The sequence below is a fragment of the Anastrepha obliqua genome, chromosome 4, assembly GCF_027943255.1.
Source record: "Anastrepha obliqua isolate idAnaObli1 chromosome 4, idAnaObli1_1.0, whole genome shotgun sequence".
Taxonomy (NCBI): Eukaryota; Metazoa; Arthropoda; class Insecta; order Diptera; family Tephritidae; genus Anastrepha; species Anastrepha obliqua.
The window spans coordinates 26,070,488-26,090,516 of NC_072895.1; the positions used below are offsets into that span (position 1 = coordinate 26,070,488).

At 39.4% G+C, this 20,029-nt stretch overlaps 1 protein-coding gene across 1 annotated transcript; it reads right to left on the reverse strand.

Moving 5' to 3' along the window:
- Nucleotides 1–10,846: 10,846 nt before the first annotated feature.
- LOC129245063 (uncharacterized) lies at nucleotides 10,847–12,287 on the reverse strand. Its single transcript, XM_054883031.1, has 5 exons — nucleotides 12,126–12,287; nucleotides 11,923–12,063; nucleotides 11,634–11,853; nucleotides 11,242–11,566; nucleotides 10,847–11,164 (listed from the first exon to the last, which is right to left on the reverse strand). The coding sequence occupies exons 1-5, from the start codon at nucleotides 12,140–12,142 to the stop codon at nucleotides 10,971–10,973; spliced, it is 897 nt and encodes a 298-aa protein (XP_054739006.1). The 5' UTR covers nucleotides 12,143–12,287; the 3' UTR covers nucleotides 10,847–10,970.
- Between the last annotated feature and the right edge of the window lie 7,742 nt (nucleotides 12,288–20,029).

Genomic DNA, 20,029 nt, shown 5'->3' on the forward strand with positions numbered 1-20,029 from the left:
GTTGCCTATGACTTCTACTAAATCTCTCTCAATCACTCGACGATTTTCCAAATCGATATTCTGTATTTTTTCTACGATGTCTAGTAGGGCGGGTCGATTTAAAAATCGCTCATTGCTCTGTGATTCTGATGTCCCCCAATTTGGGTCGAACGAAAAATCCCCCTTTGACCCATTTAGAGTATTCCAATCGAGTCTAAATGTATGACCGACCCCCACTAACTTTGGACGGCCGATCCACTCATGCCAGTGGCACACCCCCTGGAACTCCCCTGAGGGGTTCCCCATACAATCATTTCAAAATATCACCATTTTTGGCCTTTACATGAGAAAAGAAACTAAAAAGTTCGACCCAAATTGGGGGACATCAGAATTCATTTTAGAGGTATGGTTCCTTCGGCAAAGTTTCTTATTTTGATTCCTAGAATATGATTTTCACAGAGCAATGGGCGATTTTTTTGCCTCCCCACAAATCGACCCGGCCTAATGTCTAGTGTTGTAGCTGTTTTGGACGTCCTTGACGTGGATCGTCTTCAAGGCTTGTACGGCCTCGTTCAAAATTCAATAATCTATCTATCTATATACTATACAAATTGATGGCGAAAAGTCCTTATACACTTGCAACATTCGTTCATAAATTTCCTTTGCCTTTAAACCTTCCAAAAATAAAAATTCAATCAATGCGCGTTACTTAATTTTCCCACTGTAGAAAGTACTGTGACACGTCGATACTAAATGGCTTGTAAACAAATAATGAATTGACAGATTAAAATGAAATTTTACCCATGTTTGTATGAAGAGTGTACCAACATACAAAAAAATGTAGGCTAGTAGCACCGCACTCTCTTATCGAACCGCAAAACTTATTGAACAACCTAGTATATACATGCATAGTATACTAATGCCTCTCATAGCAAATACTACTGTGGGCAAAAAGTAAGGTGAATTTGGTTTTAAAATGAAAAATCTTTATTTATTCTTGTAAATCAATTTCATCCCCTTCAAAATAATTCCCTCTCGATGAAATACACTTATGCCAACGATTTTTCCAATCCCGGAAACATGCCAAATAGTCCATTTCTGGTATAGCCATCAGCCATCTCCTCAATCGACTCGAAACGCGTTCCCCGGAGTGGTCTCGTGAGTTTTGGGAATAGCCAGAAGTCACGCGGAGCCAACGAGATTTGACTTTTCGTAGGCCCAAATGGTCTTTCAAAATGGTTTTCACAGATCCTTCTGATATTCCGATCATATCAGTAAGGTCTTTAACAGTCAACCGACGATTTTTGAGCACTAACTCCTTCACTTTATTGACGTGTTGGTCATCTGTTGACTTCGATGGTCGTCCGGAGCGCTCCAAGTCATCAACACGTTCTCGACCCTCTTTGAAGTCTTTGTACCACTTATTAACATTTTTCTGCGACATGGTCGAATCACCAAATGCCTTCTGCAACATGCTAAACGTTTCCGCAGCCGAAATTTCATACCGCAAACAAAATTTGACGGCCCTTCTCTGCTCAATCAAATCAGACATTGTAAAAATCGAAAAATGCACTCTTGATCGTTTGGTAAACACAAGCGTAAATATATTACTGATAATGACATTCACCTGAAAGTTGGCCCAGATGTTATAACAGTGCTGCCAACTCATGAAAAAAATAACTAGAGCGAAATTTTAATCCCGCGAAGTTTGACAAATAATTTCACCTTACTTTTGCGAAACTAAGCTCTTCTCAGATCAACTTGGTCTGATTTCTACATCAATATTTTCTAAATTCCTTTCATAGAAGTCTATGAACTCTTTTCTGATAGAAGCATTCATGCTCTTGGGTATCAATTTTTACAACTTACCGATAACTTTTATGAACAATTTTCACAAAATTCACAGCTTTTGCAAACGAGTTGTGTGATTTCCACAATAATCTGTTCATGAAGCAAATAGTTAGTTAGTAACCATTGTCACAAACTATCACGTTTTGGTGTTCCTGTAGTCAAAAAACTTGCAAAGTAGGGGAAAGTGAGAGAGCAAAATTACATTTCATTTTGAGGGGAATTGCATGTTTTTGCTGGAAAAATTTTTGCGTTTACGTGCTTTTGTCTGATATTTTCTCTCTTTGAGAGAGAATTCTCGACAATTAAGTTACTGGTAAGTTACTGAATAATTTTTACATGAGCATACCTAATATTTAGCTTTAAATTTTAATTAATTTGAGTCTAGTGTCAACTGATATGACTAAAGCGTTTGTCTTCTTATCTTTACCACCTTTTAATTTACACCTTTGATTATCTTATCAGTCCAATTTGCTTGCATACCAGCAGCAGAGCGCCTAGTAAGGAAGAGGTCAGCAGAGTTCAATGTTACGTCGTCTCTTTTTTGTCGTACGTTACACCCCGGAAAACTTGCGATTGAGAATATATTTATGCTAATGAATGGCGTAAAGTCAGGCATAAAAGCAGAGTAAATTTAACAAAAAATGCCGGACTATAAAGCTACGCTATCTTTATGTGTGTTATTTGGGACTCACGGAAATGGTAACAAGAGAAAAGGGCAGGTATATACATACATAAATGTTCCTTGCTGTTCGATAGTTATAGCTAACTGACTCTGTGAATGGGTCGCGTTGATAAGTGCATACATGCACATGTGCACTTAAGTAGTATGCGTGTGAACAACAGTTCAAGAGCATTCATTTGTTTATGTCTCATTCGATTCGTTGTTTAATCGTATCATGAGAAATTTCACACCAAATGCCGAACACTGTCTCATAACAACAAATATGGTACGTATGGTAATGCAGTATGTCTTGGTACTAATTAACCCCTTCCGCTAAGTGATTCAATTAATTCTGTATGCAACATGCAGTGCTGTGCTTAGAAAAAGAACAGTGGTCTGCATAAAGTTTACAAGTTTTTTTTCTATTAAATTTACAATAATAGTTAATTGTGTTTTTTCTTTTAGTTTAAAGCAATATTAAAACTAAATTGTGTACTTAAAAGTAATCAATTCAAGTATGTAACCCACAAAGGCATTATTAATATTTACTTTCGACTGTGCATTAAGGGGTCAGAGGGCCGAAAAAAGCGAGTTTTCCAGAATTTTTTCTGAGAAAACTTTTCAATTTATTGATCTAAAAAAGTGTGCACATATTTTATTATCTTTTAAGTGTGTTTTAAGACTTAGTATTAGTAAAAATATTTATTTGGAAAGGAGCTACAGCTGATCTCCGGGAGCTCCTCTTCCTCTAAAAAAGGACGTTTTGCGGTGACCACTATATATCTGAACTGGATCCGCTGAAATTTAAAAACCAAACAGATTTCGTTAAAGTAGTAATAAATCTAGTAATTAATCGAAGGAATAAGCAAAATAAATTTTTTTCACAAAATGGCGGTTTCTCAAAAAAAAAAACAAAAAAATCGATTTTTAACCGAAACTTCGGCCTTAAATTGCTTAAAAAAATATTTATGGGAGAGAAAAAATCTTCGATTAGTTACTAAAAAATATATTTAAGAAGCTCGCGTTAAAATTTGAGACTAATCGGTGTAGCCGTTTTCGAGTAATGTTGGTCACCGACTTTGAAAACACCATTTTGAGATAAACGCGTTTAAAGTTTGAAAAGCACTTTACATAGGGTACATTTTTTTCCAAATTTGCGTGTAACTTCGAAAACATTCACCGAAACGATATTCAATTTTCTGTGTGTATTCTTAAATAAAGGGTGGTTAAATTTCAAGGGCTGATGTTAAATGTGAACCACACCTAAACGTCAAGTTTTTTTCTGCATTTCATTTGACATTTTTCAAATTTCAGACTAACACAAGTTGAACCATGGAAAGATACACAATCGAGCAACGCGTTAAAGTTATTCAGGTTTATTATGAAAACGGGCGTTTAAATCAAAATGCATATCGCGCACTTCGTCTTCAGCTTCATCTTCAGTTATGAGGCACATTTTCATGTCAATAAGCAGAATTGCCGCATTAGGGCGAATGATAATCCAAGAGTGATTGCCGAAAAACCAATGCACCCACAAAGAGTCACTGTTTGGTGCGGTTTATGGGCCGGCGGCATCATTGGGCCGTATTTTTTCCAAAATGAGGCCGGTCAGGCAGTTACTGTGAATAGTGTTCGCTATCGTGAGATGATAACGAACTTTTTATGGCCCTCATTGGAAGATATGGATGTGGACGATATGTGGTTTCAACAGGACGGTGCCACTTGTCACACAGCTAACGAAACAATGTCTCATTTGCGTGAAAAATTTGATGGCCGAATAATCTCACGTCGTGGCGATGTCAATTGGCCGCCAAGATCGTGTGATTTGACACCGTTGGACTTCTTTCTTTGGGGTTATTTGAAAGAAAAGATGTGCGTCGATAAGCCAGCAACAATTCAAGAGCTAAAGGAGCTACTAGGATGAGATAATTCGGCACATTAACGGCATAGAACCTCAATTATGCCTCAGCGTCATCGAAAATTTGGACCAACGGATGGAGGTGTGCTGCCGGAGCCGCGGTGGTCATTTGGCCGATATTTTGTCGCATACGTAATTGAAATATACCAATATTATCATAATATTGAGAAATGAGAATAATTTCCTAAAAAAAATTGTATTTTATTCAAAATCAACACCGGCCCTTAAAACTTAACCACCCTTTATATGAACATTAAGAAAAAATAATAAAAAAATCGATTTTTTGAAAATTCTAACTGTATATAACCCCTTAAATAAAACCGGTTTAAAAGTCTGTTTTGCGGCGATTGGAATCGATTGAAATTTTATAAGGTGCACTCACACCCAGTTGAGATGTTTGAATAAGCTCAATTTTATTTTAAAATAAAAAGCAGTAAAAGCATAAAAAAGCTTTACAATACCGAAATACTTTGCGACTTCATCAATCTTTTACCGACATGTTTTGAAGGTATTCGCCCATAATGAATTGTAGAATTGTGCAACTCGGTCTAAAGAATTCTTTATAATATATTTTCATGTTTGATTCTTGCTAAGTAAACATTTGTTAACGATCTTACCCTTTTCTGAAAATATTCTTCTTCTTCTTTTTTCTCCTAATTGGCGCGACAACCGCTTATGCGCTTTTGGCCGAGTTTAAGAAAAGCGCGCCAGTCGTTTCTTTCTCGTGCCAAGTCAAGTGCTTCTCCACCAGACCTTTTCAACGCAGAGGCGGCCTTCCTCTTACATCTTCTGCTACTTTCATCTGGTACAGCATCGAATACTTTGAGTGCCGGAGCGTTTGTATCCATTCGGACGACATGACCCAGCCAACGTAGCCGCTGGATCTTTATTCGCTGCGCTATGTCTATGTCGTCGTAAAGCTCATACAGCTCATCGTTCCATCGTCTGCGATATTCGCCGTTGCCATCGTGCAAAGGTCCAAAAATCTTACGCAGAATCTTTCTCTCAAGCACTCCAAGGGACGCTTCATCGGTTGTTGTCATCGACCACGCTTCTGCGCCATACGCTAGGACGGGCATGATGAGAGCCTTGTAGAGTGTTAGTTTTGTTCGTCGAGAGAGGACTTCACTACTCAATTGCCTACTTAGTCCAAAGTAGTATTTGCTGGGAAGAGAGATTTTACGATGGATTTCAAGGCTGACATTGTTATTGGTGTTAGTGCTGGTTCCTAGATGAACGAAGTCTCTTACAACCTCGAAATCATAATAACAGTCAACAGTGGCATGGGCGGTGATACGCGAGTGCGCCGACTGTTTGTTTGATGACAGGAGGTACTTCGTTTTGTCCTCATTCACTAGCAGACCAATTCGCTGTGATTCTTAATGCAGTTTGGAAAAGGCAGAACTAACAGCGCAGCGCGGCTGTTATGCATTACGTCGCTTAGTATTAATGAAAATTTTAGTGAAGCGTCAAAAATAAGCAGTTAGATAACAGCACATAGCAGCCCCATTCTTATGAAGATTAGCTCCGCTAATACAGTGACCAGTGTGTGGCCCTATTTCATTGCACACCACCGTAAATGCCACACATGCATAAAGTAGGCGAAAGGAATAAGAAAGACTACAATTTATTAAAATTAAAAATAAAAACAAAAACATGCTTTTTAACTATATCAGAGCACTTGAGAGTATACCAAGCAGTTGAAATCCACTTGAAATAAGTTCCAAACATTTTTAGTCAAGTCACTTCCTTCCTTCGCAAGTAGAAACGCTAACCCGTTCATGGCGGCAAACTCTATTGGCGGATGCGTCGGCGCGCCTCTACTACAGAATTCAACAGGAAAGTTCAAATTTTCCAATTTAGGGAAACCCACAGATTTAATTTAATAAACAATTGAGAAATCAAATTTCAACACTTCATAAAACCAAGCTACGTACTTGCATATGAACCTGCACTGTATGTATATTATGTACATATGTGCATATGTATGTGTTTATGTGTGTTTGTATGCGTATATGCCAGAATCATCCGACGGAAGTATTTTAATACCTTAAATCCGGAAAAGGTAAATGGGTAAAGAGTCAAAAGCCGCCACATACCCGTACGCGCACTTTCCTGTTTCCTCAAACACACACGCACACATACACACACAAGCACGCGCATTTGCATCGGAAAGCATAAACATTTCTGTCGACACTGTTGACAAATCGCTTTAACAACAACTGAGAGAGTGAATGAGTGAGTGTTATTTGTTGTTTTTGTACTTTATTGTTACTTATGCTCGTAGATCTTATGACGACGGTAAATGGATAAACGGATGCTTAACCGACGCTTTAGCGTTTAATTTAGTGGTGTACTTGTACACATACACATATGCACACAGCCGTCAGCCACGAAGCCGAACTTCGACGCGAGCAGCGCTCATAAAACAATATTTTCATTTTCCATAATTATTCAACTGCCGGCATTTTATAATGCGCGAGTACATTTAGCAGCGCAGCGGACGCATTCTCTCAGCTGTGTTTATAATTTCCTCTTTGCACTCATCAATTCCAGCCTGGTTCATCCGCTGAGCCGCTATTGTTTTTCAATTTTCATTGTTCTTTCCAATTGTTGTTTTTGCTTTCTACTTACTATATATTTCTTTTCCTGTCTTTTGCTGATTTGCTTCTCATTGTGCATTGTTTTGATCGCACACTTCCGCCAACAATTACCGGCTCGCTGATCAGGCCGGCCGGCGCGCTGCTGCGCTATGTATTTGCGGTGATCCGGGAATGGTGAGTGACCAACATTATCACCGGATATTCGTTGCTTTCGTATAAAATGTTGCATGCACTTATTATTGTGGCTACTTTAAATAGAATTTTGCATTACTACTCTGCCTCTGTGTTTCGCGTTCTCTGCATTGCTGCTTTTGTTTTGTCCGGCAGATTCGTGGTTAGTTATAATGATCGCCAGTGTTCGTGCTCGCGCTCCTCTCTCGCCCGTTACAATTATTGAGCTTCCGTCCGTCGCCAATTGTCGTCACCGACTTTGAATGATGCATGGGTCAAACCGATGCAAACGTAAAATATATTGCAGGACGGGTACTTTTATATAATTATCTTTAGCTTGTGTGTGTGTGTGTGTGTATATGAGAGCGCATACCATATGTTGATTGTGGGTTTGTGGAGCACTCGGTTAACCGTTCTATCTTTGTTCACCGTAATTGATTGCAATTTTAATTATTATTAGCATCAATTTTCTTAAATTATTTATTGGACGTATCGAACTCTACTGTGCGCGCTTTCATGGAGATACGTCTGTGTAGGTATATGCCATACATATATGTATACTAGGTTGTTCAATAAGTTTTGCGGTTCGATAAGAACCTACATTTTTATTGTTATGTTGGCACACTCTTCATATAAACGTGGGTGAAATTTCTTTTCAATCTGTCAATTGAAAATTTTGCAACTGTGCAGGCCACCTCGATTTCAACAGATATTTGGTTTTGCCCTCGTTTACAAAAATACCAATACAGTACGCAATTTTGTTAATTTTTAGGAAAATTTCTTTTAAATCATTCATATTTCTTGAAAATAGCGATGTCATCTGCGTAAGCCTGAAATAAAATTTCTGCCAACTCATTTAATACCGGCTGAAATTTTTTTGTGTATTGTTGACATTTAGTAGAATATAAAAAAATAGTCAGCTGTGCCGTAGAGGGGGGAAAATACGTCAGCTGAACAGGCGAACTTGTAAAATAAATTAAAAAGTAAAACTAAAGCGTTTTTCAGTAAGAGCGATTCAACTTTTTTTTTTAATAAAACACAAACGGTTTGACTTTTTTATAATAACTATTTTTTTTTTTATTATCGAGTTCGAACATATACATTTAAGTATGAAGTTCGATTTCTTTTGCACGACCACCGCGTGCACGTTTTACGAAGTTCAATCATTGAACCCAATTTTCGACCACCCTTTTGCATAAATCGGCCGAAATTCCAGCAATTTCGCGTTCAATATTGGCTCTGAGCTCACAAATCGTCGCCGGCTTGTTACTGTAGACCAATGACTTCACATAACGCCAAATAAAATAGTCTAGAGGCGTCAAATATTCACAATACGCCAAATCTTGGAAAAGACCCATGAAAGGAGAATCAACACACAGCATCTTTTCGTCGACTTCAAAGCTGCATTCGACAGTACGGAAAGGAGTTACCTGTATGCCGCTATGTCTGAATTTGGTATCCCCGCAAAACTAATACGGCTATGTAAGATGACGTTGCTCAACACCAGCAGCGCCGTCAGAATTGGGAAGGACCTCTCCGAGCCGTTTGATACCAAACGAGGTTTCAGACAGAGTGACTCGCTGTCGTGTGACTTCTTTAACCTGATGTTGGAGAGCATCGTACGAGCCGCAGAACTTAATCGCTCAGGCACAATTTTTTATAAGAGCGTACAATTGCTGGCGTATGCCGATGATATTGACATCATCGGCCTTAACAACCGCGCTGTTAGTTCTGCCTTCTCCAAACTGGATAAAGAGGCAAAGCGAATGGGTTTGGTGGTGAACGAGGACAAAACGAAGTACCTCCTGTCTTCAAACAAACAGTCGGCGCACTCGCGTATCACCGCCCATGCCACTGTTGACTGTTATTATGATTTCGAGGTTGTTAGAGACTTCGTTCATCTAGGAACCAGCACTAACACCAATAACAATGTCAGCCTTGAAATCCATCGAAAAATCTCTCTTCCCAGCAAATACTACTTTGGACTAAGTAGGCAATTGAGTAGTAAAGTCCGCTCTCGACGAACAAAAGTAACACTCTACAAGACTCTCATCATGCCCGTCCTAACGTATGGCGCAGAAGTTTGGACGATGACAACATCCGATGAAGCGACACTTGGAGTGTTCGAGAGAAAGATTCTGCGTAAGATTTTTGGACCTTTGCACGTTGGCAACAGCGAATATCGCAGACGATGGAACGATGAGCTGTATGAGCTTTACGACGCAGCGCAGCGAATAAAGATCCAGCGGCTACGTTGACTGGGTCATGTCGTCCGAATGGATACAAACGCTCCGGCTTTGAAAGTATTCGATGCGGTACCAGCTGGTGATAGCAGAGGAAGAGGGCGGCCTCCACTGCGTTGGAAAGATCAGGTGGAGAAGGACTTGGCTTCACTTGGTGTGTCCAACTGGCGCCGGTTAGCACGAGAAAGAAACGACTGGAGCGCTTTGTTAATCTCGGTCAAAATCGCGTAAGCGGTTATCGCGCCAATTAAGAAGAAGAAGAGGCGTTAAATCACACGAGCGCGACGGCCATTCGACCGGTCCATTTCTGGAAATAATGCGCTCATCGAACTTACTCTTCAACAAATCAATTGTAGCGTGTGCTGTGTGGCTTGTGGCCCCGTCCTGTTGAAACCACATGTCGTCTAAGTCCATACCATTCAATTGCGGCCAAAATTAATCGTTTATCATGTCGCGGTATCGATTTCCATTCACAGTAACGTGGCGATCGTTCTCGTCAACGAAAAAATATGGGCCAATTACGCCGCCGGCATGTAAACCGCACCAAGCAGTGATTTTTTCGGGATGCAACGGTGCCTCATGAATCACGTGTGGATTGCTTTCTGCCTAGTAACGCATATTTTGCTTGTTGACAAAGCCATTGAGCCAAAAGTGAGCTTCATCACTGAAGATGATTTTTTGGAAAAAGTAGCTCTTAAAGTAGCAGCAACAGAACGATTATTTTCATAAAAAATTTGCACGATTTGCAATCGCTCAAGTGTGTAGCGTTCCATGATAAAATGTATACTAATGAAGTTTACAAATGACAAGCGAAAAATAAAAAATATTGCGTCGTTCGCCCTCCCTATCGGAAAAAAGTTGAAGCACACCTATTGAAAAAGGCTATACTTTATGCCAATTGAAATTTTTTTACATAATTTTAGCCACATAATAACGATGGTCAACTGCGCTTATAGCGGTGGAAAGCCCGTCAGCCGAAGCAAGAATGTATCATTGCGTTCATACATATCGGCGGCGCGCGGAGTTTTCAATGCTTTTTTATTTTTTTGTTTTGGAAAAATGGGAAAAGCAGGTAAATTTGGAAAAGTGCGAGGACTGTGCTTTATGAGGGATTCGAACCCATAACCTCTGGGATGGCAGGCTAGTGCACTTAAGCTAGAGTACCGAGGTCGCTCAGGTAGTATTCAATTAAGCGGTCACTACGGCCGTTAATATTTAATGCTTTGTGAAAAAAATTGTCTGTCTGTCTACATGAAAATATTCCGAAAATGTACCCTAAAATGTAATTGACTCAAAATATCAAAAACAATATTGGTAAATATCAAAAGACCCGCTCTGTTGCGCACAGGAACTGCACCAGTGAGAGGTTCTCCTTTCGACACTCACAGCCGCATCAAGCAAATTAAAAATAATTAATCCCTTTTGATACTAGGATGGGTTTCTTAAAAGATTTGTATTAACATTTGTTGTGTAAATTTCAAAAAATCGAAATAAATAATAAATCGCAATCGTCGTGACCCACAAGCAAGCCGGTCACATATTTGCTACCAAAAATTCCGCGCAAACTGCACCAACAGCTCCATCTTTGTCATTTGCGGTTCTTCCTTGTTGTACCAGTTGGTTAGGAGACGTAAAATACCGCCCAACATGTCGAACATGCCTTCCAGTTCGAAAAAGATCGAGAAGAGCCACGACACAACGGTAATCAAAGTGAGTGCAGACGCAATGCTGCGCAACTCTAAAAAAGTAAAAACAAAAAACACAAATAATTGGATGTTGAAACGAGTACTCGAGGTAGAATTTAGTTTTACATACCTGAGTAATTTTTAAAAGTTTTCTTCTCACGCGGCAGCACTCTCAGCGGTTGGCGACGTGAACTGTCTAGCGTATCGCCAACTGTCTCGCGGGGCGGCATGTATCGGCGTGGCATCTGAATTGGTGGCACCATAGGTGGCGGATGATAAGAGCGTGGTGCTAAAACTGAGCAGCTTACATTGGCCTCGGTTTGCGTTTGTACATCCGTTTGTGGCAAACAAGATTTAGCTTTCGAATCGTCAGTCAAGAAACGGGTAGGAATTTTATCTATATTACGTGGTGTAAAAATGGGTCGCGTCTTCTGGTTCGAATGACGACGAGTGCCCTAATTCATAACAATGATGAGTGGTGTGGTGTGAGATTGGGGATACGTCTTTTAATTTCGAGCATACCTTCGATCGCTTGGTAGTGATGAGTCTGGGACAATCACTGGCAAAACCCGAAATTTTCGTTGAAGAAGTATTGTTAATTGGCACTTTGAACATCTGCGAACATTGAGATGGTACAGAGAAGGGGTTTAAGTTCAACGGCATGTTGTCCTCTTCCAAATTTATGGAATGTTTCTCGCCTGTTTCACTAACGGCAACTGCGCGTGGACCTTCGGGCATAACGCTGAGTAATTAAACAAAAAATACAATAAACTGAATGTTGGAATGTTGGACACATTTGCGATTTGCTCACGAATCACCGATGAAATTCGTCTTGGAACTGTGGCTCGCCATCGTATATGGGGTGCGTTCATTCTGAAATAACTCAGTGCGCGGACTCAGCTGTATGAGGTTGATGTCAGAGGGATCATTGACAAAACTGCCAGTTTGTTTTCTGCGGACAAATGTAGAAAAATATGCTTTTGTTAGCTGAAAAAGTTTCGTTTGTTGACTCACCTTGGCTTGGTGGACATGTATGTATGGCAGTATTTTAAGGAAGGAGAAGGAAAAGTGAGAAAAATACGTATACAAATAAATTTTTGTGTTCATATAAAAATAAGCTTTTGACTGCAATCCAAAAAAACAAATTGACACAAGAGAACTCTATGAAATTTGAAAGAAAAGTGTGCTGATGGCTGTGGGTGGAGTGTTGAGCGTTCATTAGTGTGGATACTAAGCGCACTTGTGAGGCGTTTCGACCAAATATGATAAAGGTTCTATGATTATCCTTTACCAGTTAACGAGTACGTTGCTGCAAGTAACAGGTGGCCGAAATGGAGCTGCACAATCTCAACAACTTTAGATGTTCTATAAAGAGAAATTAAATTTCGTGGTAGTGGGAGGGAAGTTGTCTCAAAAATTATTCATGAAGTGGCGCTTCAGAAGCAGCAAGTGACAACAGAAGACGTCTGCTATTATAGTGGTTTCATTTTTAATAGGGGAATAGGGGAATGTCCTATTGAATGTCACCATTGGGATGATTTAATCACTCCTCCTCGAGGTGAACTGAGTTTATCGCAATAATAGACTGTCATGACCCTAAGTTTTATCCCTCCAGCGACCCGCTTTATTTAACCTAAATTAACTCAAACCGGCTTCAATATTGGAAATATATTAGGGACTTAAGGGGGGAGGTAACGTTTTTAAATTTTTTTTTTTTTCATAACTTTGAAACTACTACACCGATCCTTTTGAAATTTTGAACACTTTTTCTGTAGATGTTTTACAAGGTAACGCCGAAGAGTTTTTTTCGAATTTGTTGATACTTTTGATTTTACGGTAACTAATTAACCGATTTTTTACGCGAAAATCGTGTTTTTGACTTTAACGTGTCCCCAAAAATCGAAAAATTTTTAATTTCAAAAAACCCTCTCGGCGTTACCCGGAGAAAACGATTATCTAACGAAATAACTTTGGTTTTTTGATTTCAGATGATTTAACACCGAGTTATGAGGGGCACCGCAAAACTACTTTTTTTGAGATGCGTCCGAATAATTTCTGCCATTGCCGTATTTTTAAATATTTTTGGATGAAAATTTCACAAAATATACTTCAAATGCTATAGTTTTATGTAGTAAAAGATTTGACGAATAAATTTTAACTGTGTCATCTAAAAAAAAATCATAAAAATGTGCCTTTTTTTCCATGAATTAACGTTACCCCCCCCCCCCCCCCCCCCCCCCTTAATTAAAAATTACTTATATATACATACTACAGGGTGGGCCATATAGCGTTTGCTTTCTGAACCACCTATTTTTTTGAGAATGGTAACACAAATGACATGTCAAATGTGTTCATAATTTACTTAAAGGTTTGACATTTACGAAATCGGACGCCATACGCTTGAACAAGATTGGGAAATATTGAAAACCTATTTCCAAAGTGGTGAGTCTTATTCTTCTTTTCTGATGAAGCTCATTTTCACTTCGGTGGCTACGTCAATAAGCAAAATTGTCGGATTTGGGGCTCAGAAAATTCACACGTTACTGTAGAGAAGCAAATGCATCCACAACGAGTCACTGTTTGGTGCGGTTTTTGGTCTGGCGGCATCATCGGGCCATTTTTTTTTTCGAAAATGAGCGAGGAGCCGTGGTTACAGTAAATGGCGAGCTTTACCGTGACATGTTCAACGAGTTGTTTCCAAAAATTGAAGAGGATGACATGGACGACATTTGGTTTCAACAGGACGGTGCAACTTGTCACACTGCCAAAGTTACACTCGAACTTTTGGCTACCGTTTTTGAATTCCGATATCAATTGGCCGCCTCGGAGCTGTGATTTAAGCCCGTTGGACTATTTTTTGTGGGGAGCCGTTAAGGACAAATGCTATGCGAACCATCCAGAGACGATTGATGCTTTAAAACACGAAATCGAAGTTGGCATTCATGAAATTGGAGCCCAAACAATCGAAAATGTGCTTAAAAATTGGGTTGATCGAATGGCCTACTGTAAAGTCGATATTATTTTTCATTCATAAATGACAATGTTCAATCTTCAAAATAAAAAAAAGTTTGGAAAAATATTGATTCTTTTTTTTTATAGCCGATTCAAAAAGCAAATTTTACCTGGCCCACCCTATAATATACCGCAAATTTCAGCGGAAATTCTTCATCTCTACATCACCTCCGTGTGGGGCATAAGGCATCATTGCGAATCTGCCCAAGAAAGGCGATTTGCGTGACTGCGGCAACTGGCGAGGTATAACCCTGCTCAACGCCATATACAAAATTATAGCCATTATCATACAAAGTAGGCTAAAAATGTATCGAACGCTCTTCAAGGGACGATCAAGCTGGATTTCGCCCTCAACGAAGCCGTGTTGACCAAGCCAACACTCTTCGCATCATAGTAAAACAATCAAGTAAGTGGCGCTCCCCGCCTGGCATGCTATTCGTTGACTTTAAGAAGACATTCGACACAAACAAACGAGACTCAATATGGCTAACGTTGAGTAGTAAGGGAGTTCCCGCCCAGATAACCCGCCTCATCAGAGCCCTTTACGAGAACTTCGAACTGGCAGTGCCTAACAACGGCATCATCAGCGACCCATTCACCACCAACGCTGGCATAAGGCAAGATTGTGCTCTGTCGCCTCTTCTCTTCGCCATCGTCCTAGGCGATGTTATGAGCCAATTGACACTGCCCAAAAGGTGCATCGTATGGAGTTTCACCAGACATCTGAGGACCTAGACTTTGCCGATGGACCGAGGACCTAGACTCTGCCTCCTCGCTCACAAACTCACTGGCATGGAAGCGAAGGCAGACAGACCAGTCACTCTGGCACGCACTGTTGGACGGGAGGTTAATATCGCCAAGACGAAGCCTATGAGAGTCAACTACAATAACGCAAGGCAGATATTAGTTGACGGATGGCCGGTGGAATTCGTCGAAAGCTTCTGCTACCTCAGCTACACTATCAAGACAGAAGGCGGAGCAGATGAAGATGTCAACTGCAAGCTAAACAAAGCAAGGGCGGGAATTCGGGCGAATGCATACACTATGGGGGAGTTCGCAAATCTCCAGGCGCACTAAATAACGAATATTCGGCTCATGCGGGAAGTCAATATTGTTGTACAGAAGCGAAACATGGCTAGTCTCTCTTACCATCTCACAGAGGCTACAATATTTTGTCAACAAATGACTCCGCAACATTTGTAGAATATTCAGGCCGACACGCTGTGGAGATCAACGAATGAGCAGCCCATCCTATGGCAAGCTAAACGCAGAAGCTGGCGATGGATACGACACTCACTTAGAAAACCGCTATATGGCAAAACGGCGCAAAAAAAAAAACAGCCCAGAACCGTGTACGATGGAAGAATCTTGTCGAGGCCCTATGCTCGGGTGTAAATACGGAAAAAACAACAAAAAAACATACGCATATAAGAGATGAAGTCCAAAATTAACAAGACTGAGCTAAAATAGGAACGACAGGAGCTTTATTCTGCTAACTTCGAGTTTGTTTATGCAAAAGAGTCCCCCCCTGGCCTCGATACACTGTTTTGTGCGATCTAAAAGCTTTTCGAAATAGTTTTTTTAGATCATTGACCGGAATGTCCTTCAGGATGTCGGTACAAGCCTTTTGGGTGACCTTTACGGACGCAAAACGTTTTCCTTTCATGGACAAATGCAATATTCCGAGTAGTTAGAAGTCACAGGGAACCAAATCAGGCGAATACGGTGAGTGATTGATGGTTGAGTGGATCGATGAGATGTTGCATTATCATGCAAGAAGCGCCAGCTTCCTCCTTCGCGGTATTCAGGGCGAATTCGATGAATGCGATGCAACAAACGTTTCAAAACGCCAAGAAAATTGCACTGACGGGTTGGCCCGTTGGAGGAACTCCTTGTGGATAATTCCCTGGGATTCGTAAAATCAAATGAGCAAGGACTTGATTTTTGACTTCTCCAAACGCGATTGTTTGCGTGGTGGCTCGTCTGGGGCCTTCCATTCGGCACTTTGACGCTTAATTTCAGGTTCATGTTGGAAACACCTCGTTTCATCACCACTTAAAATGTTGTGAAGGTAGTTCTCGTCTTTTCTCACTTCTTTTATAAGGTCTATCGCATGTTGAATTCTGAGCAATTTTTGGTCCTCAGTTAACTTGTGCGGAATGAAACGTGCAAAGACCTTCCGTAAGACCAAATGATCAGTTAAAATGTGATAAATCGATGTTTTGGAGATATTAAACTCCGATTCCATGAATTTCAACGATGATTTCGGTTAATTTTTGATAAGTTTTCGAACAAATTCGATGGAGTTTCCGGTGAGTTCTGATTTTGGGTGGCTCGTATGTTCATTGCCATGTCCATCTCTGAAATGTGTAAGCCACTCATGAAGTCTGGCACGAGATAGACAATCATCGCCATTGACTTTTTTCTGCAACTCAAATGTTTCGCTAAACGTTTTACTGATTTTAAAACGAAATTTGATATTAGCTGTTTGTTCGAAATTCATTTTTGTACCGATGACACAAACAAACTGACACTTGAGACGCAATAACTTCGCTTCCACTGAACCGAATGTCACCAAGCTTTCATTGAAAGTTAACTAGGGATGTAACTTCCAATGCACTAACTCATTTTTTTTTCATAGATTAATATTGTAATCCTTATAATCCTTTAGGAATGTGTCAGAAAATTTTTAGAACGTAAATTTAAGTATTTCTTATATTATAGATCGTCAACCGTGATGACTCTATTCTTTGCGTTCGAGCGCTGGGAGAGGTATGGTTAGGTTGCCGACCTTAGACGCGATTTTCTCAAAGCTATATTTTTTGACTTGGCGTACACGATAACTCGAAAAGTTATTGACCGATTTCCCTGAAATTTTGCACACATTTTTTTATGATATTACTTTCTATGTGAATTTACAAGTTTTCGAAAAAATAATTTTTTCGAAGCAAAAATAGTAGGAAAATTCGCCCCAAAATTCCTTTTTTTTGAAGAATTTTGTTACGCGAATTTTTTTTCATTTTTGTTTAGTTCATATAGAAATTATAAAATTAATAAACAAAAAAATGTTTAGTTTTTTGTATTCAGGTCACTGACGCCGAAACTACAATGCCCGCCGATTGAGAAGCCCTGCTGCGACCTTCCTGGAAGTGTACATCCGCGATTTTAAATGATTAAAACAAAAAAAAAATGTATAATATTTTAAGGGGTTTTAGGCCACGGGAGAATTTCGAAAAAATCGATTTTTTTTTTATTGAAATTGTTACTTTGGAGCTTCTAGAATATGATGCAAACAGAATTAAACCAAAAAAAAATTTTTTTCTTTCAAATTTCGCGCCTATCCTGCAGCGCGTCAGTTGTCCCTAAAATTACTATATGCATTAAATTCGCGTCTGCTCAGAAGATAAGTGTAACTGCTTACCGAACATTCACTGAGCGATGCGGCAAAAGAAGCGCGCTCCAACATAAAATCAACCAGAAAAGCAGCAGAGGACAAAAACTTCAACTCAGAAGGGCAGTTATATGGAGCTGGTATCGCAGATTAACGGTAAAAAATTTTAGTCGTTGAATTTATCATATTTTGAATATTTAAAATCGATTTGAAACTTTCAATGCGATTATCTCAAAATACTATTTTTTGCATCGGCACGCAGCATAACTCGACGAGTTTTTAATATTTCTCTTTGAAATTTTGTACACATATTCAGGACATCATTACGCACGACATCATTACGTTACGTACGGAATTTTCGGTAAGTCACTTAGAAAAATTTTCTTATATAAATTAAGAGTCACTTTTTTAGTCGAAAATCAGTCTTTTATTTCAACATCTACCAAATACCGAAAAATAAATATTTTTAAAATTCCGTACGTGTTTCACTAGCTATACTCATGCAAATTAAGAAAAAAATTTTTATTTTGTTCCAGATGAAAATTTGCATCAGTTATCCTGCGTGCCGCGGAGCCTTCTTAAATTTTCATGTTACCAGAGAACAGCTACAGCTGTTTGAGAAAAATTTGTTTGGTTCATCTTCAATACATCGACTATAACATACTAAAACCGATTTTTTATTCGACCTTCCCTTCCCTTCGAAAAAAAATCGTCAAAAATTCGTTTTTTTTTTTTCAAGCTGTTACAGTGGCCCAGCCCCTTAATGTATAAATAAACTGTAGGCCAATTTTGAAAAAAATATATTGACTTCTTCATTTTAAATAATTTTAATGAAAATCAGGGAAAATATGGCCGTTTACAGGTATCTGTACCCTTAAAGTTATGGCGTCACCAAAAACATTTTTATGTCGTCCGTTTTGTTTATTTTGGACTTCACCTTGTATGCACTTGTACCTGATGTAAAAAATATTCAATTCCAGCCGGATTATGATTTTTGTTGGATTTAATAACTTTTTTAAGGTAGAACTTCAAGGCAAAAATTTAAAGCTCAGGCAAAATTAAAGATCTCTAAAATTTGTTCGCAGAAATTATGCGTTTCCTGTAAGTTGGCCCACAAAAGTGCATGCGCCGACAAACGAATTGCTGTTCCACTTTTAACAAAATTTTTACCAAATATGTGAACACAAATATGTACATCTGTATGTACATATGTAGGTGTGTGATTCAGGCTTGGATGAGTTCGAATGCGACGTTTCCACCAAATTCGCTTTGCTTTGTGATTTGCTTGCAATTTCTCGCATATACATACATACATACATTCATACATATGGGGAAAGAAATATATGTACATAAGTACATACATACATACATACATAAATATATGCATGAACGTGTGTATGACTGCGTGTGTACGTGTTTTCGCATTGACTTCAAAGTCAACAGCTTTTTTAATGCCTTGAGCGAGCAGCCTTGACTTTCGTTGTACTATAAACACCAGCGCTATTGTATAGTAAATGCAAATAAAAAACAAAAAAAAACAATAAGTATCGATGTGAAGAAAAAGAAAGAGGGAGAGAGGGAGAGAGCAGCAAAAGTAACAACCTACAAAGAAATCGCGCAAAAGTCGCTTTTAATCAGCAGCAGAAAAGCAGAAACAAGTTTTTCGCAAGCAAGTCAGGTGAGTTAGTTACACCCATACACACATACACACATACGCACACATATACCCACATACATGGATATTAACATGCCTGCAAAGCCTCTGCGGGGGCTTGTGGTAGGGTGGCCAGTCGTCATGCTCCAAGTATTATGCACTCACCTACATGCATATGTATGTATGTATGTGTGAGAGACAAACAAACAATCCGTTTAAGGAAAGGAACGCAGAAGCAGAAATGCTTTCCACATGCTTTTGCAAGAGCGAAAATTTGGAGGAAAATGAAATGAAAAAGTTTGAAAATGGAAATGGTGATATAGTAAAAATGGCTTCTGCCATGACTCAGTTTTAAGCTAAATGCCAACGCAAGGCGATAGCAACTGGCAAGTGGCAGAAATTTAACAACAAAAATTTTGAGAAATAAATAAATAAATGGCGCAAACGCTACTGTTAGGTGCTTAGCGGAGTAGGGATTTGGGAGTAGGAATTTGTGGCGTGCATCTTGATGTTGTTTCACAAATGGAAGTTTTAAGCCGGCTCTGAACGGCAAACGGTTTTTATGAGGAGGTTTTTCATAGCAAAAATACACTCGGAGTATTGCCGTTGTCTGCCGAGCGGTGAGCATTTTTTCTTGTTTCATGCACGGAGAATCGAACCTACGCCCTCCCGAATGGTAGTCACGCACCAACACACACGGCTACGGCGGCCTCCGTAAAAGTTAAGCAATTAGAAAAAATAAGCAAAAAATAGCAAAAGCAAGAAGAAACCCCTTTTGGCAATGGCGCGCATGCGCAACTATGCGCGCAATGCAATAGTTTCACTATGCCGGTTTGAGATGGCAACAAAAATGCCAGCAAA